Source organism: Oncorhynchus clarkii, chromosome 15 (genome assembly GCF_045791955.1).
Source record: "Oncorhynchus clarkii lewisi isolate Uvic-CL-2024 chromosome 15, UVic_Ocla_1.0, whole genome shotgun sequence".
Taxonomy (NCBI): Eukaryota; Metazoa; Chordata; class Actinopteri; order Salmoniformes; family Salmonidae; genus Oncorhynchus; species Oncorhynchus clarkii.
Genome location: NC_092161.1, coordinates 31,967,080 through 31,981,636, shown reverse-complemented (window position 1 = coordinate 31,981,636; position 14,557 = coordinate 31,967,080). Strand labels below are relative to the sequence as shown.

Sequence of the window (14,557 nt, the reverse complement as noted above, 5' to 3'; positions counted from 1 at the left end):
GACAACTTCTGGCTTATTCGTGGCAGTCTTTCCACCCAGACACTCTAACATAGACTCACTCTTACACAGGGAGGAACACCCAGTCAGTCAGAGACATGCGCACCCGTGCGCGCGCACGGATTTTCAAGCTATTTCCCGCAAGTGGGGAGTCAACGTGTACCAAAGTTGATCTAATAATTCTAGACACAACATTCGAATCACCCACACTAAGTCAAATAGCATAACAACACAGGCCTATAGGCTACTAGGTGGGTTTTCATCAATTGGTTAGTTTTAGGAACAGAGGAAGAGAGAAAAAAAAGTGTAATTGATGTTTTCCCATGGAGTACAGCCCCTCCCCTATAACCCACCATTCAGGTGGAAAAAAAATCTTTAAAGATTGTTTTACTCTTTGTGGGATAACATCAGAAGGGTTTGTCTGGGCGAACCAATCAGGTCCCTCCCTGCCATAGATCGGTGCTATAATACATAGCAGTAAAAGCGGTCTGCTCGCACAAGCGGCTGTAGCTCGACTACGCAGAGATTCCGTGGCTAATTTTCTCACTTTTTACCCACGCAGCAACGTCTTTCCTTCGATGTGTTCCGTTATTATTTTAAAGAGGCGTTCATTTCCGCACCTGCCACGGTAGTGATCGGGGGGCACCGGTAGCCTACAGACGAACTAGAAGAGGAGACAAGGACATTGTGGAAGCAGCGGAGCGAGAGGCAGGAGAGACATAGAAACCGCCGCCGGTTGACAACATACTGAGAGGCTCCGAGTAATTTAGATTTTATGGACGAAATGCTGCTGTTGACAAGAATCGTTCTGTTCGGGTTGATCTCCTTGTCCTTGGTGTCCTCTGGGATGGGTTGTGGACCGGGCAGGGGCTACGGGAGGAGAAAACATCCGAAGAAGCTGACACCTCTTGCGTACAAGCAGTTCATCCCAAACGTCGCGGAGAAGACCCTGGGGGCCAGTGGCAGATATGAAGGGAAGATCACACGGAACTCCGAGCGATTTAAAGAACTGACTCCCAATTACAATACTGACATTATCTTCAAGGATGAAGAGAACACCGGTGCGGACAGGCTCATGACTCAGGTAAAACGAATACATGTTTAATGCCGTGCATCTTCTAGCACACTGTCTAACACAACCTTTCACATAAGGATGAAGATTGCGCAGCACAAATAAGGACATATTTAGGTCTCAGGTCTTTTTAACGCAGATGTGTGAAAAGGTTCCGTTTCAATCTCAGAGCGTTGCACTTTTGATTAGGTCCTGCATGGGTAAGGCTTTCATAATCAAACCAGAGACATGACATAGGCCTAGTGGCATTTCGGTAAAACACCCGGCCTTCATGATTGTGGCAGTTTATTTTAAATATTTCTGTAGTTCTCTCTCCTCATATCTATATTTGTATCAAGGCCTTGTCTTGTACAGACGCGCACAGGCTGTGTTATGCATTAGCTTACTATATATCAATAGGATATTCACCTATTGCACCGTTAAGATTTAGATTACGTCTCGTCTTAAATCTTAATTTCAGTCATCTGATCTGGCATCTATGACTATAGCAGCGGTGTTGTTTATGCATGGTTGGCGCATTCAGATGTATTCTTGCATAATGGTATTCACCCTTTCGCAGTATAGTGTTTATCGGCGCATGAAGACTGACATTTCTTTGAGAATGTTCTGAACACTGTTACCACTTCATAAATGGGTGGGACGCGGCCAATTAGTGCAATGATATAGCAAGGCGCACCGACTGCGCCTTGCGTAATGCATTTGCTTTGGAAAGGCTAAGTGGCAAATAAGCATTGTAGTTTCTGTAAATCAGATTTCCATTAGCCGAATGCTAGTCTGTGATGTCTTCATAAGATTCTGGGTGGCTAGCTTGCATGCATTGTCCATAAAAATACGGGTCAGAAATGCACAGTCTGGATAGCATGTCTCGCGCCCATAAGGTTACTTGATTTCCAGCTACTGTTTGGCCTAAATTTGGTGTTTATTACGCTTATGCCGCACTTGCTGTGCTGCTATTTTAATAATAACCGAATTACTTCAGTCCGGCCACCTTAAAATGTGACTGAGCCTGAAGTAGTGTGATAGAGGTGCGCGAGCCGGACTCCCTGGACCGTCTACAGCGACATGGGCACGAGCTCTGATTAAATATTCACCCTGCGTGCAGTCTCAACATCTCTCTTAAACGCTCCCTTCCCTTCCTCCAATATATACGTTATCACACTTTAAATGGAGGCCAGAGTGAGATTCATCCTTATATTCTGTCTGTAGCCCTCGGCCACTATCCGTTTAAGCTGTGGTTGAACAGGGAATTGTGCCGAGGACTCTGCTTTTTGGACACACCATGCGCTTTTACCTCCATTTACCTGCCTTCTTTATCGATCTGAATAGAGTGGAGGATGTATTTGGGGTTTTATTCTGTTATGACTGCGTAAACAAATGCGCAAAACCATTAAAAAAACATTATTTAATTGTGAGTGACAAAATAAGCTCATTGCTTTCTGTTTTGTGCTAGACTATAATTCAAAGAAAGGACGTGTTTGCATTACATCAACCAGGCAAGGCAAAGGAGGCTCATTAACATAGGCGGGAGCATTTGAACGAATGACCTTTGGTCAATGGGATAAGGAAGCATAAACAAAGTTCAGACAAAACATGTATTAAGTATATCGTGCCCAGTATTTATTTGCTGTTTAGTGGCGCACTTCGTAGCCTTAATGTATAGACGCACCTGCAACAACAGCACGAGTTAGAGATAAACCAACGTAATATCTGAATAATATGAAGAGCTAATGGTTAGCATCTAGAATATGTTTGCCATCTTCTATATTGGATGGTTGTTGTGCGTAAAGGTCAATCCAGTGGGCTGTCGTGGGGACCGCGCGGACGCTCTGTGGGTGCACAGGCGCACTGAAAGTTATAGGCTACTATAGACGATCGATTCCTGGAATAGTCTCACTGTTGTTTAATCAAACTGTCATTTCAATTCAGATTAAACGTGTGTCTGTTGTGGTTTCCTAAATGTAAATAAAACTCCAGTTAAAGTGATGACTATAAAAGCGTGATGCGCCCAGTCTGCGCCAACTCATTTTGAGTGAGCGGGTTAACCAAGCAGTCCCATCAACTACAAAGACAAGTTCGTTTCGAGGAAAGTTAATGACGTCCTCGCTTTACATACGTTTTTTTTTTTTGCGCGCACCCCCGAAGAGTCTGTCGCAAATAAAAACATCACATGGTCGTCTGTAGCAAGCACAGCTTAATGTGAACGGAATATTGCCACGCAAACGAGGCGATGTTGAGATGGAGCAGTGGGTTGTTTGCACTGACAGGTAACTGATAAGTGTTTCCTCTAACCATTTCATTTGTGGGAAGATTAAGAGGCAGGCTGCGGGCTAGGCTTGTTGAACAACTTTAGTCTGAGCACAAAGCGCCGCTGAGGGATCCTGCTGGGCTTCACGGTGGCTGAACATAATTTGGCTTGATTTGCGGCACACGACCCAATGAATTAATAAATAGTTTAGTCTTCACGGCTCTTGACTCCGGCTATCGTACTCAGAATGTTTTTTTCACCTACTGCATGCTACAAGTGCGAGTATAATGTTGTTGTTTTTTACCTCTCGCAAGAAAGACCGGTTAGGCTAATTGAGATACCACTGGTAGACTAACCTTATGACCAGCATGTCTTGGGGATCGTTGCCTACAAACGGAAAAGGATTGTGTGTGTGTGTGTGTGTGTGTGTGTGTGTGTCTCTGTCTGTGTGTGTGTCTCTGTCTGTGTGTGTGTCTCTGTCTGTGTGTGTGTCTCTGTCTGTGTGTGTGTGTGTGTATCTCTCTCTCTCTGTGTGTGTGTGTGTGTGTGTGTGTGTGTGTGTGTGTGTGTGTGTGTGTGTGTGTGTGTGTGTGTGTGTGTGTGTGTGTCTCTGTGTGTGTGTGTCTGTGTGTGTGTGTGTGTGTGTGTGTCTCTGTGTGTGTGTGTCCGTCAACCTCCGGTTGAGTAGTCCTGTCACGTCCCAAGAACTGTGGCGACAAGAATAATTCAACTTTCCCTCTGGTTGCGGTGAAAATACGCTTTTTGTGATGTTATATTTTCCATAGGCCCTATTTGTTAAGTGTTGAGAAGGGTTGTCTTGGAGATGGCCAAGCATCTCACAAGGTTAGGTTAGGAAGTGCAACGTTCCGATTACAGGAAACTATTTTATAACTCAGTTATTTCTGAAGATGATCCTCAATATCAATTATTTATTCCAAGAAAACACACATTTTAGCCTACTAAAGATTCTTGGTTTCATTAAGTGATACATTTTCCCATTCTAATGCGTTTTAGATATGTAAATCATTCCAGCATTTCGTTTTATTTGAGTCTATCACATCTTATATCATCGTGGGAGAGAGTACACCGTGGGGCGGCAGGGTAGCCTAGTGGTTAGAGCGTTGGACTAGTAACCGGAAGGTTGCGAGTTCAAACCCCTGAGCTGACAAGGTACAAATCTGTCGTTCTGCCCCTGAACAGGCAGTTAACCCACTGTTCCCAGGCCGTCATTGAAAATAAGAATTTGTTCTTAACTGACTTGCCTGGTTAAATAAAGGTAAAATAAAAATAAAATAAAACACATAGGCCATTGAGCGGTCGCACCTGTCCAAGGACCAAATCTATGTATTTTAGGCCAGTGAAGCGAATGCAATGCCTTATCAATTTTTCATCACAAGCTTCTCTATCTGAGATGTGCCCCTCTGACGCTGCTCTTCACACAGAACATTCGAGCTTAGGTAATTCAAACAAACCATTCACATTGTGAGTAGACGTATATCCCCTCACATAGGCTATATCACTCCATCGAACATCACGATGGACGGTATTGATTGAATCTCATTTGACGTTTAGTGTGGTGGAATCTTGGAGATATTCAGGTTTACCAGATATAATGAAATGTTAACTATTTAATGATTTGTACTTTGGAAAGACCATTGAAGACCTTGAAATATAGGAACATGGCAACTCTATAGGACGGTGGTTTTGGCCTCGAACCATGCATCTACAAAATCGCCCATACCTTCAGGCATCGAATTAAGGTTATGAGGCTTAATACCCAGACCTGATACACGTGAAAGGGTATTAGCATCTAGTGAGCATGATTCGTGAATTTGATATATCTTAATAGACAACTGGTCCATTTTCCTTTCCCCAGAGATGTAAAGACAAGCTGAATTCCCTGGCTATCTCCGTCATGAATCAGTGGCCAGGGGTCAAGCTCCGCGTCACCGAGGGCTGGGACGAGGATGGGCACCATTTCGAAGAGTCCCTACACTACGAGGGAAGGGCAGTGGATATCACGACCTCCGATAGAGACAAGAGCAAATACGGCACGCTGTCCAGACTTGCAGTGGAGGCTGGATTCGACTGGGTCTACTACGAGTCCAAGGCCCACATCCACTGTTCTGTCAAAGCAGGTAGGGTGTCAAGTTAAGAAGCCGTTCGTCACCATCACCGCCATTAAAAACGAATGTGAATGGAAAAGGTGGTAATGACAGGGAATATAGCCCCCCCCCCCCCCCCCCCCCGCCCTCCCCATCAAAACATTATTATGTCCGATTTAAACTCGCACATTTAACTTGTCTAAATTCCAGTTAATGACATTAGCCTACATCAAAACCCACAAAGGAAGTTGCATGGACGTTGTATAAAGGCCTATTCCTCACCGATGAACGAATAAAGTTATTGATTATAAAACTGTTGGTTTTTTAACCAATATGCCACTCCAGCTAGACAATTAATCAACATAGATTATTGGATAGAAATAAACAACGTTTCTATTAAAAAAATATATTATTTGATGTTTTCTCCAACCTTCAGAGTTCTGTGTCCTCTTGCTATTCACGTGTTATACCGTGATCTCTTGTCCTTTCATTTGAGGCCTCTCGGTTATATTTCTTCTAGATTCATAGGCCTATTTAGATTTCAAATAAGTAGGCCTACTCCATCTTCATAGTAGTTGTGTTATGTATGGGTCATTTCCTGTTCATGTTTAATGCACAGACCCTACCAGACCTTTTTTTAATTATCTTTTATTGCCCCACACCGTCTCTTAGATGGAACCACGACCTTATACTTCACAAAATCTATTCCCACACTCATAAAATGCCATGACCTATACTTTCATTTTGTGCCCTGTAAGCTAACTGATAGGCTATTGACTCCAAAATCATTGCACGTCAAGAGAAGACTATTCGAGTTAACTAAATACATTACAGCTTTAGATGTGTAGATTTGTATGATTTTTTTTCGAACGAATCAATCAATTCTAGGCCTATGTTTGGATCGGTGTTGGCCATCCAAAATGTATATATATACATTTTACCAAAGTACTTCAGGCAAATATTTTGGGTTAATGTCATCTCTTGAGTTTCCTAAAAAAAAACATATGGAAATCGACTTAGCCCTATTCTTCCCGAAGAGCACCTTTGCGTTTTGAATTTAATGGAACACCTATTTAAAATTCAACACACTCGTTTTGACATCATATATTCCGTGTCATTGGGGGTCATGTGACTTTACCAAAGGGATTTAGACTTACGAATGTTGAATTCGTTTGGGGCAAATCTAGTTTTCAATTGTCACCTTATTTCATGCCACGGAATCTTAAAATAAGATTAGATCCAGAAATTCAGAGCGGGGTCGGTTCTATTCTGTGGATGTGTGTGCTTACTGACAGTGTGATCCTGGAGATCGGAATGTAAAGAGTTCTCCAAAGGCCCGAATTATTGCCATCAAGATTGACAACAAAGCGGGGGAGAGGTGGTAAAAAGAAGGGGCATTGATGTTGGTCGACGGCAAGCATTTAGAGTCTTGGCCCTCATTTAAATTCAAATCTGCATCTTGAGAGGCTTGGAAAAGTGGCTCCACTGGGTAAATAGTCTTTGCGGCGCTCATGTTTTTTTTCTGAGAGTACTAGGCTATGTGTGTGAATTGTCACATGGAGGTTTCTGCACCTAAGCAAATATGGGAAGAGAAGCTGGGAAAGGCGCAAGTGTTCTTTTCCAAGAATGGCTCGGTCCACAAGCTGATTTAGAATGACAATGTCCGCTCTTTATTGGTTTTTAATTAACGTCAGCAGACCCAGGGCTTTCGGTTTTCTCATCTAATGCAACAAGAAGCAGCCAATAGGCGGGGGGGGGGGGGGGGGGGGGGGGGGGGGTAGTAATGTAACATATAGGATATTGATAAATACGCCTAAAATCACCATTTTCACCATTATCCTTTATAAAGTATGGATAGAGACAATGGGCTTATGTGACAGTGGTTCATTCATAGCCAGGCCCATGCTATATACATATTCCACAGTGCTGAGCTCAGCTCGCCCTGCTCTCATGGGTAAATCAAATAATTGATGGATATATATTCACAATCACTAATATAATCTCTTCTATTTCAACAGAAAACTCAGTTGCTGCCAAATCAGGAGGCTGTTTCCCAGGCACCGCTTCGGTAACTCTCAAAGATGGAAGCAGGAAGGCAGTGAAAGACCTCAGAGTTGGCGACAAAGTGCTGGCAGCCAACAGTGATGGGAACCTCGCATATAGCGACTTCATCATGTTCGTGGACCAGGACTCTGCAACCAGAAGAGTGTTTTATGTGCTAGAGACTAAAGAACCAGCCCAGAAAATCATCCTTACTGCTGCACATATGCTCTTTGTGGTCAACAACTCAACGGATGATCTCCACAGCATGTCAGCAGTATTTGCGAGCAAAGTCAAACCTGGACAAAAGGTGTTCGTCTTTGATGATTTGCATAACCAACTGAAGTCGGTCACCGTGGAACGGATTTACACTGAGGAGCACGAGGGGTCATTTGCGCCTGTGACGGTTCAAGGAACCATCGTGGTAGATCAGGTGCTTGCGTCATGTTACGCGGTAATTGAAGACCACAATCTAGCGCACCTGGCGTTTGCACCTGTCAGAATGAGCTACTGGCTGTCCTCGTTGCTATCCCCGAAAGACTACTCCATGCCCAACGCCACCTTACACGAGGACGGAGTGCACTGGTACTCCAAGATTCTATATCAATTAGGGACGTGGCTCTTGGATAGCCACGCGCTTCACCCACTGGGGATGTCAATAAACTCAAGTTGAAACCTCACATGGAAAATCAAAATGAGACTAATGTAGAACAATAAACAATAGTAGAATAAAAAAGACAGGCCCCAGAGGAGTTGGGATATTTATTTCAGCGACTTTTACATGTGTCCCTTTCAAAGAATGAATGGAGCCTTAAAAGTTTTATTTGAATAATTTATTCTCATGTGAACTAACTGGTATCACGCGGATGGATTCTAAAACTGTGTGACCAGCAAATTGTGCAGAATCTATTTTTGTTATATCTCAAGTAAACCGCAAAGAAAAAGAAGACCATGTAAAAAGCAGCAAACTTGTTGACAGGTTGCAATGTTCTGTGCATATCATGTGCAACTGACTGTTATATTTTGGGGATAAACAAACTTCGCGGGGGTCCATAAATTATATTTTTATACACAGAATTGTAAATTAGATTTTGACAGATCGTTACCGAATCACATTTCGTTATTTGAAATAGTGTAAGATACGAGAATATATTTTAATTTAAATAGTTGGGAAACGACTTGGAAATCTTGTACTGTTTTGTTTATTAAGAATTCTATTATGTTGGAAACGTTTCGTTTAAGTTGTCAGAGTGGGACAGATATTCTGCCTCATGTATATTTCCTCTGCTTTTGTTGTATTTCTTTTTTCTATTTCTTTGAGAAAATGTGAAATGCACATTCTGACAATTCAGTAACAGTATAAGTAGTAGCCTATAGAAAAAAACGTTTCGTTGAATAAATGAATAAGTAACTCCTGTAAATTTACTAAAATGTATTTTTCCTTTCATATTTTGTAATAGGGAAATAGTTTTATAGAAATTACATGCGGCATATGCACAGTTTGGATAGTTTATAGCGTTCCAGTTAACTTTCATAACAGGGCGATGTGTCAAAAATGTCTAGAGTTTATTATTTATATGTTTATTACAAAATGATATAAAGAAAATATTCAAACCTGCAGTTGTTACATGTCTTTTTCTAATAGCTCTTGGAAATTGACATTCTGGGTCCATAGGGAAACATAGACTACCAAAATTAAAATTCGAACTGTTGCTTCAATTGCATAACTTTGGCGCAAGTCTCCCTTTGACACCAATGCATGCGTCTAAAATGCGAGTTAAGCGCGTTTTTTACTCAAAAGTTTGGTGTTTAGCTATGAATAAATTAAATGTGAAGTTTAACGTAATCGAGATAAAATTGCAGGAATTCCGCTCTGCTTTGAACTGCCTAATGTCTGCTTGTGAAATGTAGAGACCCTACGTCAAATTTAACGAGGTTAACCTTTCGCAAATAACTTCTGAAAAACTTAGAGACAGAACCGTGTTTGTTAGCCCTAAACCTGCTTGAAGACTCTGTGAGCAATTCCATTTACAGGAAACGTAGTTAAATCAAATATTTGCTCAATGAAGAGTTCACTGCCACATAATACACCAATGCCTAATACACAAATGCCTATCCATTCAAGGAACAGCGACAGTTGCTCTAAGACAATGGCGCAGTATTCCAAGTCCTTGTGGATGCATGCCCACCAACGCATGGAATACGGTCTGTATTTACTTCACACATTATGGTCATACAACTGAAAGATAAGATGGCAAATGATTAAGCTTATATTTACATTTGAGTAATTCAGCAGATGCTATTTACCAGAGTGATGTGCCTTGCGTGCCTCAAGGGCACATCGACAGTTTTCACCTGATCGACACGGGGATTCGTACCATAAACCTTTCGGTTATTGGCCCAGCGCTCTTACCCGCTAGGTTACTTGTAGGCCTAAATCTATTGAACGTCTGTGTTCTGGTCATCATGACCCATTCGATTATCGACACACATCAAGTCTATATGATATTAAATCAACAAAGTGAAAACGGCGGCATCAGGTCAATCTGTTAACATGTAGAAGTGCGACACCATGTGGTTGAGGCACTTAACATGTTTCCTTACTCAGGCGACAGAGCAAGAGGACGCACAAGCATCAACACCCATGACTTAGGTTCTATCTAGGGTGCAATTGTCTGAACATTCTTTAATCTTCCAATTAAGAAGTGACTAGCCAAAATGGACCAGCAGCAATAATAGGAACACAACTTTTGGTAAATTGGTAGGATGTCCCAGAAGACTATACTTTTGATGAGATTGCTGATACTAAATGTTTGGTCTTGTTCTGTAAAATGCTCTAGCTGGGAAAGTGGTGCAATGGTATTGGACACATACAATATTACATTTATATGGCATACAGTGCATTCGAAAAGTATTCAGACCTCTTGACTTTTCCCACATTTTGTTACATTACAGCCTTGTTCTAAAATTGATTAAATGTGTTTTTTTCACTCATCAATCTACACACAATACCCCATAATGACAAAGCAAAAACGGTTATTTTTATTTCAGAAAATGTATTAAAAATTAAAAACAGAAATACCTTATTTACATACGTGTTCAGACCCTTTGCTATGAGAATCGAAAAAATTGAGCTCAGGTGCATCCTGTTTCTATTTATTATCCTTGAGATGTTTCCACAACTTGATTGGAGTCCACCTATGGTAAATTCAAATGATTGGACGTGATTTGGAAAGGCACACACCTGTCTATATAAGGTCCCACAATTGACAATGCATGTCAGAGCAAAAACCAAGCCATGAGGACGAAGGAATTGTCTGTAGAGCTCCGAGACAGGATTGTGTCGAGGCACAGCTCTTGGGAAGAGTACCAAAACATTTCTGCAGCATAGAAGGTCCCTAAGAACGCAATGGCCTCCATCATTCTTAAATGGAAGAAGTTTGGAACCACCAAGACTCTTCCTAGAGCTGGCTGCCTGGCCAAACTGAGCAATCGGGGGAGACTGGCCTTGGTCAGGGATGGTCGCTCTGACAGAGCTCCAGAGTTACTCTGTGGAGATGGGAGAACCTTCCAGAAGGACAACCATCTCTGCAGCACTCCACCAATCAGGCCTTTATGGTAGAGTGGCCAGATGTAAGCCACTCCTCAGTAAAAGGAACATGACAGCCCACTTGGAGTTTGCCAAAAGGCACCTAAAGGACTCTCAGACCATTAAAAACAAGACTCTCTGATCTGATGAAACCAAGATTGAACTCCTTGGCCTGAATACCAAGCGTCACGCCTAAAGAAAAACTGGCACCATCCCTACGGTGAAGCATGGTGGTTGCAGCATCATGCTGTGGTGATATTTTTAAGCGGCAGGGACTGGGAGACTGGTCAGTATGGAGGGAAAGATGGAACGGTGCAAAGTAGAGCAAGATCCTTGATGAAAACCTGCTCCAGAGCTCTCAGTACCTCAGACTGGGGCAAAGGTTCCCCTTCCAACAAGACAACGACCCTAAGCACACAGACAAGACAACGCAGGAGTGGCTTCAGTCTTTGAATGGCCCAGCACTAAATGTAATCAATTTTAGAATAAGGCTGTAACATAACAAAATGTGGAAAAAGTCAAGGGGTCTGAATACTTTCCGAATGGACTGTATTCATCAAATACACACCCCAGGTAAAAGGTAGTTAACACTTTACATGAAGGGGGTATGCTTAAGGCATCTATAACACCTTTATGTATGTTGCAGTAGCATTCATACAACATTCATAACACATTTATTCATTCATAAGTGGTCTTCAAAATAAAACTCAGTTTTTATTCTAATACAAAAAGTTATGTTAGTAGAAAAATCTGATGGGAGTAAGCCAAATGGTTATTGGTGTTACTGGCTGGGTGGGTTAAAGCCTGGGTCTTCTGCTCACCACAATCGCAACTAAAGTCTAGGGCTAAGCATTAGTTTGTGGATCTAGTACAAGTCTTCAGGTCTCAGTTAGGATTGCTTACCACCACATTTCAATGGCGAACAATGGCTCAGGTGGCATCCAGTTCAATAGTCTTTCAAATCTTTCAAATACTGTGAGCTTTCCCATGAGCCTGCCTGAAGTGCCAGACGGTCAGGTGGGGTTTTCACTTTTGGGACTGTTCCATTGGGCCAGGCAAGCTCAATCAAGCACAGCTAGCTTATATATTTAAATATTTACACTGAACAAAAATATAAACACAACATGTAAAGTGTTGATCCAATGTTTCATGAGCTGAAATTAAAGAATCTCAAAACATTTCATGCACACAAAAAGCTATTTAGCTCAGATTTTGTGCACAAATGTGTTCACATCCCTGTTAGTGAGCATTTCTCCTTTGCCAAGATAATCCATCCACCTGACAGGTATGGCATATCAAGATGCTGATTAAACAGCATGATCATTACACAAGTGTACCTTGTGCTGGAGACAATAAAAGACCACTCTAAAATGTGCAGTTTTGTCACACAACACAATACCACAGATGTCAAGTTTTGAGGGAGCGTGCAATTGGCATACTGACTGCAGGAATGTCCACAAGAAGTTGCCAGAGAATTGATTGTACATTTCTCTACCATAAGCCACCTCCAACGTATGGAGTATGTCCAACCGGCCTCACAACAGCAGACCACGTGTAACCACGCCAGCCCAGGACCGCCACATCCGGCTTCTTCACCTACGGGATCGTCTGAGACCAGCCACCCGGACAGCTGATGAAACTGTGGGTTTGCACAACTGAAGAACTTCAGCAAAAACTGTCAGAAACCATCTCAGGGAAGCTCATCTGCATGCATAAGCTACGGACAACGAACACACTTATATTTTATTGATGGCAATTGATATGCACACAGATATTGTGACGAGATCCTGACGCCTATTATCGTGCCATTCATCCGCCGCCATCACCTCATGTTTCAGCCCTGATAATGAACGGCCCCATGTCACAAGGATCTGTTCACAATTCCTGGAAGCTGAAAATGTCCAAGTTCTTTCATGGCCTGCATACTCACCATACTTGTCACCATTGAGCATGTTTGGGATGCTCTGGATCTACGTGTACGACAGCGTGTTCTAGTTCCCGTTAATATCCAGCAACTTCGCTGAAGAGGAGTGGGACAAACTCCACAGGCCACAATCAACAGCCTGATCAACTCAATGCGAAGGAGATGTGTTGCACTGCATGAGGCAAATGGTGGTCACACCAGATACTGACTGGTTTTCTGATCCACGCCCCTTCCTTTTTTTTTTTTTACGGTATCTGTGACTATATTCCCAGTCATGTGACATCCATAGATTAGGGCCTAATTCATTTATTTCAATTGACTTTCAATTGAATTGTTTAGACAGTTCCTTATATAAACTGTAAGTCACCAAAATCTTTGACATGTTTGTATGTTCATTTTTTTGTTTTGTGAATTTAAAAGATACACCCAGTGCTGGTGCCCTCCCCTACAGCCATTGTGGCCTTCAGCAATTCATTTAACCCTCAAAACTGTTACAAGGGTAATGCCCTTAAGGCTGACCTTGTGCTTCTCCCAACATGCTGCGTGAATAGTTTCTCAGAAGGTTGGGTACTGTGACACTAAGAACACACATTTCAGCTGTAAAATGGATGAATCGAGTTGGACTTTAATTTTGGATACTCTTTTTGATGTTGAATTCACGTGTTATGAATGATACTGCAACATTCAACGGTTTTGTGTATACCCCTTCATATAAAGTGTTGTTCGAAAGGTAAACAAGGAATGATGACTTTCAGAGGCCGACCGATCACAAATACTAAGACTTAGGCTTCACTCTCTTGAATAAATTGTGGTAGGATTATAAACCCATTACATGAATGAACTGTGATAAAAAGGTCTATAGAGCCACGGTATGGTTGGTCAATGTTTAATGCTGTACTACTGAGTAGCTCTCTACATCTTACACTGAGCAGAGTGTAAGAGCAAAGGAAGACTAGAAGTACAGAGTAAATCCCCCCCCCTCCTCAAGTCTCAAAAAGAGGTAGGGCCACTGCAAGGTTTCTGAAGTCTGAACACTGTTGCAACACGACTAGGAATTCCACTTCCTTCTCCAGAGTCACCTACATTGTGTATTGTTGTTGATATTGTGAGGTGGAAACTTGGGAGAGACAAAGCGGCACGTCTCCTCCAGAGCGTTGACCTTGGGTCTCTGGCAGATACAAAAGCGTCTGAGAGAAAGCATTCCGCAGAGCAGGTAAATAAAGCTCTCGCTAATCCCTGTGGGGGCCTCATGTTTGACTGCTGCAGTTTGAACAGCCATTTCAACAATCGGGGACATTTGCAAACATGAGCAGTCATCTGGCATTTTTGGAAAACACATCTTGGTTTCTTAGGGGGGTCATGTTGAAAATGGAAGTTTGCATCATTTATTTTGTGTAAACGTTTGATGTATTGCATCTGCTGTCACCAACAACCCTGAGGTGTGTCTGCAACACTGTAAATGGTTGGTAGTAAGATGGAAAAAGCGAGTACATGAGTACATAACTACAAATGTTCAAAGGAATTTACAGTTGAAGTCAAGAGTTTACATACACTTAGGTTGGAGTCATTAAAACCCGTTTTTCAA

General features: G+C 42.2%; 1 protein-coding gene across 1 annotated transcript; it reads left to right on the top strand.

Annotated features, from left to right (window-relative positions):
* The first annotated feature begins 521 nt into the window (after nt 1-521).
* LOC139366778 (sonic hedgehog protein-like) lies at nt 522-9,072 on the top strand. Its single transcript, XM_071104483.1, has 3 exons — nt 522-1,081; nt 5,191-5,452; nt 7,438-9,072. Exons 1-3 carry the CDS (start codon nt 773-775, stop codon nt 8,130-8,132), a joined length of 1,266 nt encoding a protein of 421 aa, XP_070960584.1. The 5' UTR covers nt 522-772; the 3' UTR covers nt 8,133-9,072.
* The last annotated feature ends 5,485 nt before the right edge of the window (nt 9,073-14,557 follow it).